This window comes from Cheilinus undulatus, linkage group 15 (assembly GCF_018320785.1).
Source record: "Cheilinus undulatus linkage group 15, ASM1832078v1, whole genome shotgun sequence".
NCBI lineage: Eukaryota > Metazoa > Chordata > Actinopteri > Labriformes > Labridae > Cheilinus > Cheilinus undulatus.
The window spans coordinates 32,610,501-32,632,170 of NC_054879.1; the positions used below are offsets into that span (position 1 = coordinate 32,610,501).

Genomic DNA, 21,670 nt, shown 5'->3' on the forward strand with positions numbered 1-21,670 from the left:
GCTCGGGGCAACAACGTCACATGTTTTGTTGTTCTGATTAAAGAAGTGACCGACAGAACGTTCATCCAATTACCCCCCGAGTTTTTTTTCAAAGGCTCTTCCCTTTCCCAAACGCCATCTATGGGTATGAAATGGGGTATGGGTGATATGGTAGAGAAAAAAAATGGTTTGGTGCATGCCTGAGTTTTGAAGTTATGGTTCAGTACATTGCCCTTTTAGCACGGAATTAACCTAATAAACATACCTGGGACAGTGTTATGGATTTCCACTTATCAGTCATGAGCACTACAGCCAAGACCTCTAACAAGTCTTGCATAACAGCAGCTTTTGCTTGTTTGCAAAGACTTAAGTGCTGAAATACAAATAAGAAGAAAATTCATACTGTGTTACAGATACCTTGAATCTATGTTTAAATCCCACGTTCTCAAAAACTGAGATGGTTGTAGATCTACTGCTATGAAAATGCCAGCGGCATGTTTTGCATTGCCCTGGCCTACCCATTCCAGAGTAAATTGAATTTAAACTGCAGCGTGTGAGTCCACCAAGACCCACTTACTTACTTTTCTTCGTTTCTGTTAATTTCAAACCAGTGTTCTCTGTTAATGGCCCCTAATCTGACTTTCACATATCATCAAGATCACATGACTGCAAACAACCTTTATCAAATGCCAGCATTGAGTTAATACAATGCAAGATATCTGTTCATGCAACATTATTTGCAGATATCAGCCGATATCTATTTTTACTTGGCTAATTAGTGCATCTCTATGAACAACATACCTGATCCCTACTGGTTTATGTCCACACACCTCTTTTCGTCTTGTCTGCTAGTCTTTCTTTATTGTTGTATCTTACTTTTAAACCCAAGTGTTCCCAAACAGGAGACTGATTGCCATGATGGTTAAAGCATTCTCTGTGTGGTGTTCTTTATAGTTTCCAGTCAGTATAGGACCTCAGATTTGAGGCACATCAGCTCTGTTTGCATTCCGTTTGGTACACATCTGCTCCGAATTACTTGCTTGAAATACAGTACAAGTTTTACTTTTACACCTCTAACTTGGAGGATCAGGAAGTGGGTTTGAAGCTTAGATATTTGGAGAAAGGGAGAAAATATCTTGTAAATTACACACTACACATCAAACTAGCAATAAAAGGCCATTTCAGAACTTGATGTCTTCACAGTTCACTGGAAACATGCATTAAAAAGGATGAATATAATAGGTTAAATTGGAGGTGGTTGCTAGATGCATGGATCTGCTTTTGCAGTTTGCATCTGTTTGCTTAATTGAAACGATAAACACTTGGCATTTGTAATCACAGTGGAGTTGTTTTGACAAGCAGCAATCTGTTTTAATCGCTGTTATCCCTCCTCAGTCTTTAAAATGATGCATTTTGGAAAGTCAAGGAACTGGCACCAGTGTTCCTTCAATCCTGATGGAAAACAAGCTGCTGCCACTGGCATGCATACACTGCTATGACCTTGAAAATAATTAACCTTTCTCTCTATTATCAAAATTAATTGTAATCACATCGTCATGCCCCAATCTTTATCTTAGAGGGGGGAAAACTAATTAGTTATGGTGTAACATTTAACCGTCAATCACAGAGGCTGAGACAGTATGTGCCCTGCTTCGTGTTCCCCAGAGAGGTGGGCTGCTGTAAGGGGGGCACAACCCATGCCACACTCTTCATTCCTTGACTTTGACAAACTGGCTCCAGATTTGGAGTCTTTCAGTAGAGATTAAGCTGTAAGCCTAGCTGAGATGGGGTGAATACAGTTCTCCAGACTCCAGAGGCAAGATGAGGCGAGGTGTCAATGTAGCAGACGACCAAACGGAGTCCACTTTAAAACACTGAGATGAGAATATTTTAATTTCTATCTAGTTTGACACAATTGCAGTATTAACGAAAAACTGGAGAAAGAATGAACCATCAAACAGAAAACAAAAATAAAATGGTTCAGTTCCACCAGTCATGTGCATAGACTCCATGTGCGTAATTTAGTTGCAGGGTATTAATGTCATCAGCCCTCCTACTCACTTGCGGTGAATCCTCCTGATATTATCCTGCTGTGTTCTCACATCAGATCTTGCTCTGGCTGACTACACAGGGATATTCTACCAACAGGCTGGCAGGAGAAAGTTTGGTGGAGTAAAAAAAAAGTTGGCTGTTGGAGTTCACACTTGCAGCTCACCTCGAAAAACTTCATGATGAGTTTTGTGCAAGTGTGAAAGCAGCTTAAGTGTGATAGAATGGGTGTCATGATTTGGAGACAAAATTTTAGGGAGACCTGCGAATGACAAAGAAGAGCAACAACTGGGTGGATCAAAAGTTTCTCTTTGTAAAAAGCAAGCAGATTCTTTGACAACAAGAGGTTTTCAAAAGACTATATGGAAGGAATTTGTGGCTGAAGACCCAATCACCAAATTGAGTAATGATTTTAGACCATGCTTTGAAATTTTAATTACTGACATTATGCAATATTTTATGTTTTTAGTTTAGTTATGGTTGGGGACAGGGACAGTTGACCCTTATGCCCCCTCAGGCATGTACATGTACATTTTTCTCAACTTTTTTTTTGATTTGGTGATCATTTTGGCTGTGTTACAGCTTGTAGCATGGATTTTGCAAGAACTTTTCATTTTCTTTTTTTACTCTTGCGTGTCATTTATACTCTATTGATGCATTTTGCACCTTCTGGACACCTTCCAGCCAAAAATATACTGCTTTTAAATCCTCATACACTAATATTATTTTCTTCTTTTTTTCATAAATCACTTCAACAACTTCAGACTTGCTCAAAACTACTGAAAACTAAATAATTTTAAAGAATTTAAGCCTTTGAATGCCAGATTAATTATCTGAATGATCAATTATTTATTACAAAAAAACCCAAACAATAACTGTATTATTTTCCATAAAGTAAATAGTAGAGGGATGGGGGTTCGGTGGTGATTAGAGTCTTGGATATGTCCAAGATAAACAACAAAACTGATTTGTTTGCAGTAGTTTTTTTATGCAGTGTCTGATTTAAGTTAGGCTCCGTCTGATTCCTTCAAGGAAAAAATGTACATGCAACAACAAACTGCTATCAAATCATTATACTTTGATATTTTTTCTGTTTTTTTTTTTTTTTTAAATAAATCTCTTAAACGACTTAAAACTTGCTCAAAACTACCAACCATTAAATCATTTTAAGGGGTTAATCCTTTAATTGCCAGTTGAATTATCTGAGTTGTAAATTATTTATTTTTATGGAAAATAATACATTTTAAAAAATTAAAAAGTTTGAGGGATCATGGCTTCATCTATTATATCTATTTCATACTGCTAAAAAGTTTTTGCCCTTACTGCTGTATTTATTTGTTTTATTGTCCTTAACTGAATTTTCTCCTTTTTTGGTGTCACATTTGAGTATGATGACACTTTTGTACATTCACATAATAGCCATTTTACAGAGCTGACATTGAACGCATCACATTATGACTGTCAGCTTGTTAAGTCATCTAGTTAACTATTGTTCTGTCCATTTCACCACTGATATCAATGCTAACAAGCCAACAAGACTTGCAACCCTGTTTGGGAGTGCTTTGAATTAGAGCAGGTAAAGTGAGATAACTGTTCTGTTGCAGTGAGAAAGATCATTGCACTCCAGCAGCCAAAGCCAGTGTTATGAGTGCATGCTACTCCCAGCACAGTTACTGACAGTTAAGAAAATGCATTTTAGTTTAGTTTGGTGTGAAGTGCTTATGTGCTTTAAGCTTATTTCCTTGCAAGAACTAATATATGTTTTTGCATTAGTTAAATGATAAAATGTCATGGAACCCATGAGACTCAATAGCAGAATAAATGAGCTTAAACACTGATTTTTTGGCGGGGGGGTGGGGGGTAAAAAATATAGGACCAAGTCCTTATGGAACCTTATGGATAGCAACAATTTGGTTACTGAAGCTGTCTCTTGAAGTCCACAGTGGTCACGTGAAAACTCTTTCATGCACCTTTGGTCACCCTTGAAAGAGGTGGAGCTGAGGCAGGCCTAATTCATTCCCTTATTCAAACATAATTCACATCCTTCTTCAAGCAAAACAAAAGGTTATAAACAACTGACGCCCTTTACAATGTGTGCCCATAAGGCTTGAACTGTTCCATATTGTTTATTAAACTGATGTTACATGTTTAATTCAGCTGTGGAAATCTGCATTTAAAATGGGGCATGTCTTTGACTTCCAGTGCCTCTACAGTCGATCACATGATATGCAGTATTTTTCACTTTTCTATTGGCTTTGTTTTTTCAGCACTGTAGGTTGCTGCTTAATCTAAATATTATGCATTTTGTAAAATTAGTCATTGCCCCCAGAGAATGAACCCTACTTGCTTTCAGAATTTACTTTATGCAGCACCAGCTGGTCACTGTTTTGGTTTAATCTGTAAAATATCTTAGCACTCAAAGGACTAGCACAAAAATCTTGTGTAGAAAAAGAAAAGATTATCATAAGATGAATCCTAATGACTCACATAATCCCTCTTACTTTTCCCCTACCACCATGAGCTCAAAGTTTCAAGTGCCTTAGTTCAAAACTTACAAACGACAAAACTATAATCATTACTTTCAGCCTCAGCTGTTCTACATGCTTTGCGTCAGTTTTAAATGAACGCATGCTCTCAGATGGAGAGAATAGATGGTAACGACTATTATGCAAAATACTTGCATGCTATCATTATCGTTTTGTGTGTTGTGCTCCACCTACATTAGTATTCAGCTCATTCAGCTTACTGCTGTGCATAAGTGGAGTCTTATTAAGCTGCTAATTGATGTACATCTTGAGTCGTGTCACAGTATAAGCATATCAGGTACTTTTGGTCATATGCTAAAGAAAATTAGGGATCTGTTGGGCACTGAAACCATCAGTACAAGTGAATCCTTTATCAAATTAGCTGTAGCTCCAGCAAAACAGGGATTGTCATACTATATTGTGCTTGTTACCAAATTGTCCATGTTTTTGAACAGGGGTCGGATTACAATCCGTCAATCTTTGAGACATTTCAAGTAGATCTGTGGCACTAGATGGACATTATGCCTTTTAGCAAGGTAGACTGATTACATTGTTCCAGCCTTATACTGGTGTTTCCCTTTAAAAGGAAGTTTGAACTTGTCAGAGGTTTTTTTAAGTCTACATACTGTAGGTTATTAAATGCAAATGTGACTTTTATCTTTTTCAAAATGGTTTTAATGCATTTATTACTTGCAGAAATTCTTTGGTTTGTACATATGTATATGTAAGGCATAAAACATTGATTAAAACCCAGAGTTTTTGGCTGAGGTTCATCTACTCTGGCATTTCAAAAACAGGCTTTAAAAGTCATGGAAAGGGCTGGAATGAAGGGGGAATAAGACAAAACCGCTTACTCCTTCCTACTGTCCCTAATCAGCCACAACATCATTCAGCTCCTTTTCGGATTTGATTATTAGCCTTAATGTCATAACCATTCAAGGTAGACTCACTCTACGTTTTCTGAGTGTGAATTGAGGATATGTGGTCATGTAGAAAACACAAGTTTGTATTCTATCAACCTCATTTTAAGAAAAACATGATTTATAACCATCTTGGTCAACAGCACTATATAACCCACAATCTTAGAGTGTTACAGCAACATTTCTGATTGGTTGAACTGCTTTCAGTAATGGTACTAATGGAGCAGATACAAAGAAGTATAAAGCCTTTTATGTAAATGTGACCGAAGCCAGATAAAGTTCCTGCAAGTCAGCATTCCGGTGGTTGAGAAAAATAAATACAAAGTCGTTTTCTTCAAAATGACCATTTTTCGTTTTTTCTCATTTTATGGAAGTCCGACATTTAAACTACTCGTTTGATGAAAAAAGTAACACAAATGCGATATTTTAAAGTGTTAATGTTGTGTTTAAAAATGCCCTTTTTTCGTAGTTTCAGCGGGGAGATTGAGGGGAGGGGAAAGCGAAACTGCTGGGTGATAATTGGCCACTCAGCCTGCCATTGTCCCCAGTTTCGCCCATTGAGATGGACAATAACAAACACCGCATGGCTCAAATTTCAACCCCCGTCGGCACGTAACTACAGCTGTTTCTAGTTATCACCTTTATCAGCAAGCCTCTAGATGCACCCTGCGGTGAAGAAAAGTAGAAGAGACTATGAAGAAGCAGCAAGTATTATGAACAGACTTGGGAAAACTTCAGGATCGCTTGACAGCGAAAGTTTGATGAAGGCGGATTTGCTTTGGGAATATTTTGATGAGCGTCACCAGTCTGATTCAGAAGCTTGGTTTGGGTGGACTTTATGTAAATGTGGCTCTATTGTTCACGCCCATCACCCGGCCTGCCTGAAGGTAGGAGAAGTCCTGAAACTTTGAGCCTGGTTTTCTCTGAACAAACAGGAACTAGAAGTTAACATTCAAATGAGCATATCTTTGTGAAATATCCTCAGATTAAGGTATATGATACACCATTTGAAAGCTTGGAATCTATGTTTTCATAATGTGTAAAAAACTCAAAAATGACCTCGGACGACTTGCAGGAGTTTTTACCAGCTTTGGTCACAAATATGTGAATATTTACAAAATAGACTACATTACCCATAATCCTTGAGCGTCACAGAATTGTCTCTTGATTTTTTTTAAAGCCTTGAATTTTGCTACAGCTGAAGAGTCAGGGGAAAAGTGGACTGTAACTGTGTAATTGTTTAGCTCTGTGGTGGTGACAACAGATGGCATCACATACGCCACTTAGCACCACATCAGCTGGTCGAAAAATTTTCAGATGTTATAACTTGTAGAAGCCAGTTGCTATGCATATTAGCAATAAAAAAATGTAAATAGTTTGTACTAAAATGTAAAGATTTGGACCCTAACAGGTTCACAATACTAGTTAATCCCCATATACATAAGTCTTCACCTGAAAATGTGATGAGGGCTCAGACATTGTGTAATAAAATAGGGTAAAAAAAATAAAATCATATGATTAGTTTCATTATTTTCCTTTTTTATTTGACTGACTAAAAGCTGTCTACTTGCCTAAATGTGGGTAAAATGAAAATGTGTCAAGAGAAGAAAATAATGTTATTAGTTTATCTCCTCTCAGTGATTTTGGACGTACAGCTTGAAAATCTCAAGTCTAAAGGTCGGTGACCACTGTTTTTGGAGGATGACTCATGTCAGTGGGTGAGACGGTTATTTTGTGATGTTATTTCTGGTGTTACGTCCTTAGGCCTACATACTGTATTTAGTAGCTCTCATGCTGTGTTTATTTGATGGTACCAAACTGTGAGTATGACGCCTTCAGCCTTCTTGTTTTGAGGCCACAGATGTTTTATGAAGATGCAGCCAAAGGGTAGATGTGTGTGTTTCACATTTGTCCAGCACTTTAGAATATATGCAAGGATTTTTTTTTGTGTGTGTTCTGCCCCTTATGTGGTGTCCTTGTGCCACAGATGTTCCATGAAGACGCGGCTGGGGGATGGCAGCTTGTGGCTGTGGACGTCAACAAACCACATGGCCGAGCGCCCGCCTGCCTCCAGGTAAACACACCACATAATTAATATGCTGCTGATGCTGCTGGTGTAAAATATTTCTCCTTCTCTGCCCCATCTTAACCAGAAAAATGTCTTCATTCCATTTGAAACTTAACACATGAACGTACATGAAATTTGAGCTTATCTGAATTACAAAATCTGTGTATTTGCTGATGTGTGACTCTTATATTTTTGTGTTAATGCCTCGTTGATTTTTTAAAAGAAAATGGGTTAACCTGATCCATTTAACAAGTGTCACTGCTGCATGCACTAGCACCTCATTGTTTCCACACTCCTCTGAGCCTTCAATAGCTGTGTCAGACGTTAGAAGGATGGGATTTTAAATGAATGGAGGCTTGTGTCGATGTGTAGAACCTCACTAATGATGTTGCTTGAGTGATAGATGAGATTTAAATGACATCTACATGATGGACACCGCTGTTGCTTTCATGGTCAATGCGATCCAAATGGTTAGGCTGTAAAGATAAGCTGAAAGCAGCGGGTGTTGCTTACAGCTGGTTCACTGTTGATAGTGTTGTGGAATAAAAGAAAAAGCTAAGCCCTCGCTGTGAGTGACTGCCAATAGTGTCTACGGCTATGAGAGTGGATGACTGTCAACAAAACGTCATTTACAAATTACAATTCCAGGGCTGAGCTTGAAGGAGGTACATACACACAAAGAATATGAAATAAAGATAGAGAAATGGGGTAAAGGAGACAGGAGGAAACAAAGGAGAAAACAGAACGTGAAATATGCAACACCCCTGTTAAAGCAGCATGTCCCCTAGAGCCTCATCATCAGTTGGAGGCAAGATTTAGATAGAGGGATAACCAGAGGGATAAACACGGCTGACTTCCCTCTGAGCCCTGTGCTCTATTACATGGAACACCCAAAGACTGCTTCATCTGCCTCATTCCCTCAAAGAAAAAGAGCTATTATTGGCTTCCCTTTCAAACAAAGAGGACAGTTTTGACAGGAAATGAAGGGTTAATGGATTGACAGAAAGAAGCATGTTTAGGCCAGCACCATGTCAAAAATGCAGTTCACATTTTGGTGTGACTGTTGGGTTGGTAAGGTAGAATTTCCAGCACTGACAGCTCCAATAATGCAGGGTTGGCTGACAAAAAAAAAGTTTAACCTAGCTTAACTTTTGCTTTAATGCAACATCATGTGGGTAAGAATTATCTTACATAGGGTCCATCATAAACTATGTGGTTTGTAAAAGTGAAGCAAATGTGAGATTTCCTTAAAGCAGTGTTCTTTTAATTGATAGCAGTAAGCAACTTCTTTGAGAAAAGACCATACTTTGATTTGTAAGAAAGAAGGTCTTTTTTTAATACAGTACAATGTTATGTTTTTTTTTTTTTTTTTTTCCAAATTGTCCCATTTATTAAATAATGGATAGGGATGCATGATATTGGATATTTGCTGATACCCGATATGCCGATATTTTAAAACTCATTTTGGCCAATACCGATACTGATACTGATATTTAATTACATTTTTCAACTGTAAAAACCTGCAAATTCCATCCTGTACTACAAATATAAGTATTTTTAATATTGGTAGTCTATTTTTTTTTTTTTTTTTAGAAATTGACAAAACATTTGATTTTTATCAGAAATGAAGCATGTATTGTTTTTTTTTTTTCAAATACAGCCATACACAAATGAAAAACTTACAGTAATGTCTTTGGGTTACATGTGCATTACATGCTACATGTATTTTTAACAGTACAGCCAAAGTCATGTGCATCTTTGAGGGCAATAAACAGCAGCAAAATGACCTGCTGACACTGAGCTCCACAGTGCTAAAAAGAAATAGCTTATACATTTAGATTGATTCTGCTTATTACTCAACCAGTTTGCAGGATGGCTCCCTGAGATACTCCTGGCAAAGTGCTTTAAATAACGACAACAATAACAACAACAGCAAAAAGACAGATACTTAAATGCAAAAAATCTAGGTATAGTTCAGAGCTTAAATATGCTTTTAAATTTTTGAGACTCAAGATGAACAAAAGAAATAAAAATTTAACTGAAGTAGTTCTCCTGATTTTGCTTTAAACAGCACAAACCAACTAAGCAACCAGGTTTAACGGGCATTTCACTGTAAACAGCTAAGTAACAACCATTGACACCAAAATCTCCTACAGTATGCTTGAGACAGGATACCTGCAGAGTGTGCGCCATGCATGGGAAACTTGGCACACAGAAGTTCGTCATTGCTTTTGGCATGTTTCGCGCACTGTCACGTAGCATGGCATGCACATTCTTTATCTCTATTTTCCATATCCGAAACATGTTATCAAAAGTGTCTGCAACTGCGGCTGCTGAGTGAGCACTCCTGTGTATGTAGGACAGGCTTTTCAAAAGTGAAATCCTCATCTATCCACTGAAGCAGTGATGCTCAACATGCTAACAGGGTGGACACTTGAAGTCCATATATCTGTGATGAAGCTAAGCTTTAGTTTAGCTTTAACAAGGAGCTTCTCTACGTGACTGGAAACAAAGTTTTGCAATCAAATCATTATGCTTTATGCCTCTTCCTAACTTTGGTTCACAAGTTGGTCCGCTTTGCTTTCACATGTCAAATGAACTGCACCAGGGTTTGTTTGGAAGCGAACTGAGATCCCTGTTTTTAAGTGGTCCAGAGTTTGCTTGTTTGGTCAGCAACAAAGTTCAAATGAGCTTTCACACCACTCCAAAAAATTCGGACTATCCGGGAAAACGGACCAGGTGTGAGTGGGACCTAAGGCATCACTGGTCAATGTGATGCCCAACAATGGTGGTTGCCTCATTGGAAATGCCTGAACTTTACATGAACTTGCAGTCTATTAAGAAAAAAGTAAGGAGATGGCACTGAAAAGGGCCTTAAGCCCACTTGAAAACAACCACATTGTGTTTGCCTGTCAGTAAAATCAAAGGCATACCCAGTTATGCAAATATGTTCAGTTATGTAAGGTCGTTTTCACACCTGGTGTTTGATCCGCACCAGAGTTTGTATGAGCTTTCACACCACTCCAAACGGACTGGACTATCTGGGAAAAACAGTGATTTATAAAAGGGTTTCTTGACTTTGAGAGCCAGCCTCTAGTGGAAACTTGAGGAACTACAGTTTTCTGTATTCTGCTTTAGCTTATTTTCTTAATCTCAGAGGCTGCTGTTTGGTTACAAAGTGTAGCTTCATTGCCATCCATGTGTTTGTCTTCAATTTGTGGTTTCAAAAGCTACGAGAGCATTTGCCAAAGGGACAAACTTGAGACTTCTGAATCCTCCTGAATCGCTTTTAAGGCCGAGTCAAACTGCCCACTGCGTTGTTGCAGCCAATCATCACAGATGTGAACATCAGGAGTAACAAATGCTCTTGTAGTGTGACATAACCAACAATGCGTCCAAGTACCCCATGACCACTATGCTACAAGACTAGTATGTAATCATTGTTCTTGTGTTTTCTGTTAATTTTGACACCCTGATCTGACGTACAGTAAATGAAGTATCCTGATACTGACTAATAGGATAGCATTTGCTACATATCTTGGTATTGTGATTTTTTTGTATTGTCATAGTCACAGGTCTTTGTCGGGTTTTAACAGCCCATTGACTACTACATCGGCACTAGTGTGCAAACTGTGTTACCAACCAGTAACATGGACTGGACTGTGTTCTTTGTGCTTGTGGTGGTATAGCATCTACAGCATGTCACCTGGCCGGAGGGCTGCACACGGAATAACAGAGCAACTTACTCAAGGGACTTCCTGCTTCGAAACAATTACTTAGAGCCACCAGTGTATCCTCTTTTCCTGAACTTGGAAGCACTTTGCCACGGTCATGGTAATTGTTCTTTAGATTCTCTTTAGAGTAGAAGACCGCTAGCATCACGCAGAGCATTGCGTCAGTGACCTATGAACATGTCATGAAAATGGCATCCAATCTTTTGTCTGAATCACTCTTGTAGTGTTACCAATCTGTCAGCCAAGATAGGACAAGATTATTTGTGCATATTATGATGTAATTCCATTGCAAAAGACCAAAAAACCTTGTAGTCTGATCTGCCCAGTACACACACAAATGCAGACACTTAGGTTTTTCTAACCACATCCTATTTTGAGTCTGCACAGTGCCTCAAGGATGTCAACTGTGTTTTGTGATCACAACTTTCTGTGAGACGGGCAGAGTTGCAGAGTGTTTTAGAGGGTCAGAGTGTAGAACAACTCACACCTCCATCACATGGAACGTTTCAGCTCAGGGCAATGGTCCAGAAATTGTGATAGATGTTGGTTGTCAAATTGAGTCTGACACATGAAAAGCTCCCTAGAAAGAGAAACAGCAGAGAGAAACATGGAGAGGAATTCTCCTCATAACATTTGGTCTTTATTGCAATATGAAAGGAGCATAGTATCACAGTATGTGTCAGAAGTTAGTACATGCAAAAGTATGATAAGGAAAGAGACTAAATGGAATGCATCATTTCTTGATGTTAAAGGGAGATTGGCTTTTGTATTAGATGTTCGCAGTCCACTGGCAATTTGAGATCCTTTCAAAGTAACACCAACTTCAAACTCAGAATGCTTTTAATTTCTGCAATTCATCATATTTTAATTTCAAAATTATGTTATTCAGCTGATTATTCTTGGGTTTTTAATGTTTTTTGTGATTTAAGTTCTGGGAATCTATTTATATATTTATGCATGCTTACCATAGCCATTGGATTCTGTTAATGACAAAGCTATTTAAATTTCACAGCTTTATTAGAAGCTTGAACAGAGCAAGCAGTTGGCACAAAATTTAGCCAGAAGCACCACTTCTTATTGCCTTTGTTTTTATTCAAATTTCAGCCCACTGAAAGCTCAAAAGTGTCAAACATGAGCCAAATAATAACAAGCTAAGTTAAAGTTGAATAGGACTCTGAGTGACTATGACATGCATCATGTAGTTCTTGGTTATCCATTGTTTTGAGTCACCAGTCATCCACTGACAACACTTCATGGCATGTTAATCCATCAAACACTTAAAAATTTTGAAACATTTTTGATTGTGTCAGGAAACGACAAAATCCCCAGTTGTATCCAATCCAAACCTCAAAGTTCTACTCACAGATCACAGAGAGGGATAATAGGGAAAAAACTTCTTTTTAGCTTTCAGTATAAAAAGCTCTGAACTTAAATTGAGCCAGCTTATGAAATTTTTTTTTTTTTTTTTTTAATAAAGGTGCTCTCATTTCTCACAACATGAAAAGAACGGCTTGTAATGTTGTTTTGATAGCTAACAAAAAGAAACATGAAGAGGAAGCAAATGTCTCTCCATCTGATTAAAAAACTGTGAGGCTTGAGAGAACATTTGTGCTGCAGATGGTACTTTTACTATCTGAATTCCCCACACATTTTGGCTATATTCAAGTGAGTTTATATTGGATATGAAAACCATTAAACCCACATCTTTGACATTAAACTTATATGACACTGAAATTTTTTGGATAAAATGATACTAGACATGGGAATGGACCAGATTATAATGGATTCACTTTCTAGAGTAACACAGAAAGTGCAAAGATGAAGGAGTAGACGACGTTAAAAAAAAGTTTATAATTAAAAATAATGTCCGTCTTTAAAGCCTATAATTCATTCCATTCTTGCCTTTGAAGATGATGCCATCCATTAAAACCTGTAAACTATTATATCCTTGCCCTAAAAAGATGATGTCATCCATTAAATCCTACAAATCATTCCATCTTTGTCTTTAAAAGATGATGTCATTCCTTAAGCATATAGAAGATTCCATCCTTGCCCTTGAAAGATAATGTTATTATTTAAAGTCCTTGCCTTAAGCAGGGATGTAATAAATTAAAGTCTATAACACATTCCATCCTTGCTTAAAGCAGGGACGTAAAACTCTTAAGTCTATATATTATTCCGTGATTGCCTGTGAAAGATGATTTCATACTTTAATGCCTATTAAACATTCTATCCTTGCCTTTAGAAGGTGATGTCATCCTTTGAAGCCTACAAATCATTCCGCCTTTTTCTTTACAAGTGCTGTCATTCTTTAAAGCTTATGAAAAATTCTGCCTTGCCTTAACAGGGATGTAAAACTTTAAAGTCTATGAATCATTCTGTCCTTGCCTTTGAAAGATGTTTTTCTTTAAAGTCTTTGAAACATTCCTTCCTTACCTTTGAAAGTTAATTTCATTCTTTAATGCCTATAAATCATTCCATCCTTGCCTTAAGCAGGGATGTTTTTCTTTAAAGTCTATGAATCATTCCATCCTTGCCTGTGAAAGATTATTTTATGTTAAATCCTTGCTATGAAGAGGCAATGTCATCCTTTGAAGCCTACAAATCATTCCATCCTTTATTTTAAAAAAAGGTGCCATTCTTTACAGATTATAAAACAATTCCACCCTAGCCTTTGAAAGATTCTTTCATTTTTTAGGCATGGAGAACATGTCTTCCTTTAAAGCTTATAAAAAATCTATTTCCTTGCCTTAAGCAAGGATGTTATACTTTATAGTCTATAAAATTTGCCATTGAAAGATGATGTCATACATTAATCATTCCATCCTTGCCTGTGAAAGATGTTTTTTTGTTTTTGTCTAAAGCCTATAAAACATTCAAGGATGTAATACTCTAAAGTCTATTAAAAAATTAATCTTTTCATTTGAAAGATGATTTCAAACTTGATCGCCTAAAAAGACATTCCATCCTTGCCTTGGAAGATGATGTTAGCATCATGGAATGTCTTACCTTATCAGATACACTTTCCAGTATTCCTGGTGATTAATGATGTTTTTTAGTGTGGTCATTCATGTTAAAATAGATGGTCTGAGAAGGCCCATCACATTACCATGGCATCATTTTTGATTGATGATGGATATCCTCTTCTCTATTCCTCTAAAGCCTTGTCAAACACCTTATTACATTGCTTTTTCACCCATATCAGAAAGGAGCAGAGCTGGCTGAGTAGACAGGTAGAGTAAAGACAGACAGACAGGCAGGCAGGCAGTGGAGCTCCAGCCTGCAGGCCCATCTGCGAGTGCCAGGGAAGTGAAGTGTGAGTTTCTGTTCTGCTCTGCCTGGGTTCAGAGTAATTGGCCGTCAAATGATTAAAATGTTTCAGGGGCTGGCAGGTGGGCGCTATCTACAGGCGGCCTGTATGTGTTTGTGTGAGCGTTCTTCTGTTTGTCTGCTGCTGGCTCACCCGAACACGTCAAACGTGTCTTTCAAACCACCTGTTCGTGTCCGGTCAGGCCTCTGTGTGTCTGACTGTCAGACTGTCAATCTGCATGTTGACGTCTGTCCATTTCTGGAAATGTGAGCGTGTGTTTGTGTGCCAGTCTGGGTCTGTCTGGGTCTGCAGCAGTTGGAGATAACACATAATTGATTAAGCACCTGCTCCTTTTGGAGACAGAGAGGAAAAAGGAGACTTCCCCTTCTGCAGGGCGACAAACCAAAATAACCTAGACGCAAAACAGGGAGTAGTTTCACTCTCACTCTGACAAGATGTTGATATATTTCATTAATGATTCAGTAATCAAATATAAACAACATATTAATCTAGACTTTTGGCAACATCTCTATCCCATCATCATCACATCTGCAGACTACTAAGTTTGAGAAGGAACCCATTGGCTCTAAACAAATCTTTCAACAAAGTTTTCTGGTGTGCAGACCTTTTTGCTCATTTGATATTGTTTGATTTGGATCCAACCCTTTCTAAGGTATGTGCGTGTCCTGTTTTTTTTAAAGCATTAGTGAGTGTAATGGGATGTTTTGGTATAAGAAGTTACACTTTCTTGAGATTGGTGGTACACACTTTTGTGGTATTTTAATCACAAACAGATAATTTAAAGTCCTATTTTGAGGACTATAACTATGTAGTCAATAATGATGGTAGCAATATGTGAAGAATTAGCAATAATGGATAGAAAATAAAACTGTAATATTGTATCTTACAGCAGCTAGGATGATAATGAAAAAGAGACAAAAATTATTAATAATTATAAGAGTGTGGAGTTTCTCTTAGATTCAATTAAAGAAAAGTGATTTTATAAATATTTAACCCCTTCAAAGCGAATGACCTAATTTATTTTATTTTTGTTTTATTTGTTTATTTTGACAGGGACAATGTACAGCTTCTTAGCTGTACCAGAGTCAGCTATTAGCTAATTTACATCCATCGTCCCTGGGCAGGAGACAGAGACAGAGTCTCTGTTAAATTCAACAGTGGTCCGGCCAGTTGGTGCTAGTAGTCTCACAGATAAGCCGGGTATACACTGTGCGATTTCAAGCTGACCGTACGGCGGTCCTGGCAGAATGTCATCTCAAACTGTGCGACTGAATCGTTTAAGACACACGACCATCGCGCACAACCTGAGTGCTCACACTGTGTGATCTGATGGTCGTGCACTATCTGAGTGCTCACACTGTGCGACTGAAATCGGGACGGACTGTGACAGAAACCCACAGAGTTTCCTTTTTAAAAAGACTCACACACTCGGGGTGAAGTGTCTCCATTCATTTTCTCTCTCTCTCTCCCCTCTATCTCTCCTGCTCTCTCTCGCTCTCTCTCTCTCTCCCTCTCCCACTACCTCTCTCTATCCCACACACACAAACATCATCACCTCAGGTCCATGGAGAGGAATATTTCGTGCTTGTTTATTTCCTTTATCATAACGGGGTGCATCAGAAAGTCATTCCAGCCGTTGCCATAGTAATTGAGGACGTTGTCTGACCATTTACAAAGGAAGACAATCCCCCAAAGTTGTTTATTCTGCTCGCGTTTCTGCTCTCACTGTGAAGTGTCTGGAGTCATACGACCAAAATATCAAACATGCTAGAAATCCTCACAATTAGTTGGGAAGTGTTCGTGCGATTGTACGACGGGTTGTGGTCTGCCATCGTATGTCCCTGTACACAGCACGAGAAATGATGCCCGATCTGAATTCGTGGCTGAATCGCAGGAAAATTGCACAGTGTACACCTGGCTTTAGAGAAAAGAGGATCACCTGAGTGCAGTGGATCTGTCTCAAGTGATTGTAGTATAAAGACAAATTTGTCTGGAAGGTCTAGTCACTGGTTAATCAGTATTCCTGGCTATCATTACACCATGATGACAAAAGAACTGTTGAGAAAAGGTTTTTGAAAAGTATAAGTTAGGGGATCTATACAACAAAATTCCAAGGCACTGAACATCCCCGAAGTTTCAGTTAAATCCATCATCAAGAAATGGAAGGAATATGGCACATGTGTAAAATCTGCCTTGATCAGGCCGTCCTCTCAAACTGAGTAACTGTGAGAGAAGGAGACTAGTGAGAGAGGCCACCAAAACACCTATGTCTACTCTGATGGAGTTACAAGCTTCAGCAGCTGAACCACCATTGTTAAGTGGAAGAAAGTTCTTTGGTCTGATGAGACCAAAATGGAACTTTTTGGCCATCAGAAAAGATGCGGACACCAATCACTTTACATCACCACAAACACACCATCCTCACTGTGAGGCATGGTGGTGGCAGCATCATGTTGTGGAGATGCTTCTCAGCAGCTGGCTCTGGAAGGCTTGTAAAGGTATAGGATAAAATTAATGAGGCAAAATATCGGAAAATCCTAGAGGGCAATCTTATCCAGTCTGCAACAGAACTATGGTTTGCGAAGCATACAGCAAATGCTGCACTGTAATGGTTTTAAGACAACAGGATGAATGTTTGAGTGGCTGAGTCAAAGCCCGGACCAATCCAATAGAGAATTTGTGGATGGACTTGGAAAGGGCTGTTCACGCCTGATCCCCATGCAACCTGACAGAACTTGAGCAGTTTTGCAAAGAAGAGTGGAGTAAAATCCAGTGTCAAGATGTGCAAGCCTGAACGAGACCTGTCCACACAGATTCAGTGCTGGGATTGCAGCTAATGGTGCATTTACTAAATACCCACTTGAAGGTTGGGAATATTTATGCAGTGTTTTAGTTTACATTACATATTTTTATTTAATTGGCATTACTTTAAAGAAATCTGTAGAATTACTGTAATATACATTAACATCTTATTTATCCCACAACACTGAATTTGCATCCCACTGACTGCTTTTCAGACACTGTTTTTAATGGTTCTTTAGTCCTTTTCTTGTATTTTTCTCATGGTTGCAGTACAGACCAGCGAAGGTTAATGACGCATCCTGTTTCTGTCCCTACAGACGTGCTCTCCTAATTAGCCCCTGGTGCTCCACCATGCCATAATTACACTGCTGATTGGAGCTTTGGCTGCTATAAGCAGAAATAGAGGGTGACACTCCATACAGGTGTTCCTCCACTGGAAAAACAGACAGTCAAGTCCACTCCAAATAGATATCACAGAATTTCTAATGTCTTGAAATTAAGAGAACTTTTAAATGACCACAGAAAGCAGGCATTTATTTTAATCCAGAAGGTTGATTAATTTTACATCCCTTCTTTGTTGATAAGCAGCTCCTCACCCCCCTGGTCTCCCCCCTGTGTCCACAGAGCTAAATACAGAGTGATGGATGACCCCACAGCTCACTGGGAGGTACTGAAGTCCAATGAAAGAAACACCTTTCTGACCTCTCCCTCCTGAGCAAGAGGTTATTGATTCTCTGCAACCCTCCTTTTACCCCTGCCACCAATCTTCACCCTCAGGATCTTCCCCAGTGACACCACTTGTATCATTTTAAGCTCACACACATACAGACACACAAAGTGTCAAGGTTAAGGTCAGGTTGTCTGGGTGTGTGTGGGAAGAGAGCGATGGCACTGAGAAAAGGGAAATAGGCTGGAAAGAAATAACCAGGAGAGAAGGAATGGAATGACTTAGAGGGTTTTTTTTTTGGGATAGCAACAGGGCTTACCAGCTTAGCTATACCTGTTTTAAGGCGATAAAAACATCTTAAAACAACAAAGTGCATCCGATTGTACCTTATTTAGCTAATGTTCTTAAAAAAAGACCTTTTAAACTTGCTAAAGATTTATGTTTTCGTTTGATTTACCAATTTGATCAGTACGTGAAGAATATCAAGGATACAAACACATCACTAAGAAGAAACCCAATAATAATATCTCTAGATTTTCCTCATGACATTGCCAACTTCTTTTCTCTCTCACTTTCTGGTAGACTTCTGTGTCCACCTAAGCTAAAGGTTCCAGATTTACAGTTGTGCATATTTAAAGCACGTGTTTCTGCTGCTTTTTGCACAAGCAGTTCTGTCAACATAGCTTCCCTCTGTAGTGTCTGTTTGGTCCTTTTAAATAGCTCTGTGTGTGCTATCTATATATTCATGTAAATATCACCAAGAATACATGTAAGCGATGTAAAGTAACCCTGTCCTGGCAAAAGCAGCAGCTCTAGACCATAAAACTGTACCCTTGAAAAGATGAGTCAGATAAGTTTCTCCTCCAACCTTGTTGTGAAAGCTGGTATCACAAGTCTGCCTATTCTTTATTTTGATTGGCCAGTGAAAAATGACATTGAGTGCTTAAAATACTGGACCACATCAGATCTGTATTTCAAATGAGCACTGCTATTGCAAAAACTGGCTACTGTGGACAGAAGCTCATTTTCTACACTTTGCCTTTAAAGGGAATTTTGTGTTCTTAAGTTAATAACACATTTTAATGTTTAGTTTCATGGTTGTCTTGCAGTATATCTATTATCCCAGATTTTTGTGTTATGACATCATTATCACAGGCCAGGAAGCTTGTATTGCCTTGTGCCATGTCATGTGGTTATGCATATATGGTATCATACTGTATCACATGGTATCGTATGATATGTATGGTATTGTACCCTATCGTATTGTATCGTATCATACCATATTGTACTTCCTCATATAGTGCAGTATCTTGTCTTGTTGTTTCGTTCAGAATTGTATCATATTGTAACCTATCGTATCATATGTTATTGTGCTCTTTGGTATCTTTTTGTTTTGTATCATAACGAATCATCTTGTTATAATATATCTTATTTTGACATGTCTTATCCAATCATTTTTTATAATATCACACTGTACTCTCTCATATGTATTATGTCTTGTCTTATCATTTTATTTAGTATTGTATTATATTGTATCATATCTTATTGTGTCATATCTTATCGTATTGTTTCATTTGGCAGTTTCATAACGAATCCTATTGTATCATGTCATATTTTATGGTGCTCAAATTTGACTGTATTGTATCAGTCGTATCATAACGGATCTTATCTTATCTTGTCTTATCGTATTGGACCGTATGACATCATATCGTATTGTATCAGACCATATCGTATCATATCAGACTGTATCAGATCGTGCCAAAATGTGTAGCACCTGACTGTATCGTATCGCATTGGACCGTATCGTATTGGACCATATCGTATTGTATCGTATCAGACTGTATCATATTTTGTGTTGTATTGTATCATTTCATATTGGATTGTGCTCTCTCATATCGTACAGTATCTTATCTTACTGTTTCACTCAGTATCAGATCGGGCAATATTGTATTTCATCATATCCGATCGTATCCTATCCTATCCTAACCGTTTTGTATTGAATCAGACTGTAACACATTATATCGTATCATGTCATACTGGACGTTATCGTGTCGTATCATTCCGTATCGTATGGTATCATATTGTACCATTTTGTATTGGATTGTACTCTCCCATATTGAATCTTATCTTACAGTTTCATTCAGTATCATATTGGGCCGTATAGTATCAGGTATTTTATTGTCTTGTATCATACAATCAGTACCATACCGTACTGTAATATAGCTGATTGTATTGCTTTTAAGTTCTTTTGTTAACCTCATTATTGCTATCCCTAGTATGTACACACTACATTTACTTTAATTAGACACAGAGCAACATTTACAGTGTGTCTCTGTTTAAACACAAGGCTAACATTATTCTGGCTTTTGAGGTCACACACAGCCACCAGAGGAAACATCTGTCTATGTGGCTCTTTAGCAGTTTAATGCTCCTCTTTATGTTCAACAACAATCTAATCTAATTTTGTCTGTTTGCTGTTGGGCAGGTGTGCATGTGTTTGTCAAAGCTGTTAGTTTAAACAGATTACCCTCTCCTGCTTAAGATAAGGTTATTGAGAGTGAAGTTTGCATGCTGTAAAATCCAAGCAGAAAAAGACACAAAAAATCCACAGACAAACTGGAGTAAAAGAACCGTTGAATTGGAAAGGGAGATTAATGCTAATGTAACTACTTTACCCGAGAAGTGTATGAGTGCACCGCTACCTTGGAAATGTCTTTATCCTTTCCAGGAATGAAAAGAAACAGAAGTGCATTGAGACCAATTTGAAAGTAAATGTCCAAATTCCACCTAAGGTAACACTGGGGTAGCATACTGAATCTGGAGATGTGGGAGATGCGCTGCTGCCTACGTCCAAAAAACTTCTTTTGTTCACTGCAATAAGCATGATACAACCAGTGTGTTCTCCTGAAGCTTAAAATGTAAGAAAGTTTGCTCACTCCAACAGTAACCCACAATGACAATGACTCCACCCAGAGATACAGCAGCATCCAGCCTGTGAGAAACATGTCCTCTCTGCAAAAATGGGAAAATAATTGCAGTGTAGTTGCAGTAATTTTAAATTTTGGTACAAATTGGTATTAGTTAAAATCATTCGATACTGATACCAAGTAACAAATGTTCACTAAAGAGGATACACATATTTGATATACTGTTTGGAGTAATAATGGCAACATAGATAATATTTACTTAAAAATGTAAAGGGTCTAACTACAATGAAATATTTCCTCAAATTTTCCATTAATAGATCTGAAGAGGTTTTTGCTAGGATTCTGCTTTCTTTAATTTGTAGCTTTTTCTTATAAGCCATTTTATGGGTGTCAGCATTTGTGCAGGGCTATTAAGCTTCCGTCAGTCTGAAAGTCGAGGTGTAAAGTAAAACTTTTTGGGACCAGGAGACATCGATGTCTGTCCTCTGCTCTCGGTCTGTATCAAACACAAGAGACTCACTAAAATGTATTTGCTGGCTGGTGAATTAAACAGTTCCAGCTCTCATTTAATCACCAACCACTGCATGCTCTCTCGCTCTTTTTTCACTCACAGTAATGTTGAAATATGTATGTTTATCTGTTTATTCTTTAACACTTCAGTACTTTTG

At 38.1% G+C, this 21,670-nt stretch overlaps 1 protein-coding gene across 2 annotated transcripts in view; it reads left to right on the forward strand.

The window, feature by feature from the left end:
* The window catches only part of nalcn (sodium leak channel, non-selective), a 151,046-nt gene that overhangs the window by 35,872 nt on the left and 93,504 nt on the right, over nucleotides 1-21,670 (forward strand). For both annotated transcript variants that reach the window (XM_041807727.1, XM_041807728.1), the window contains exon 12: nucleotides 7,461-7,547. In XM_041807727.1, coding sequence (XP_041663661.1) covers nucleotides 7,461-7,547 — 87 coding nt within the window. The remainder of the gene's footprint in view (nucleotides 1-7,460; nucleotides 7,548-21,670) is intronic.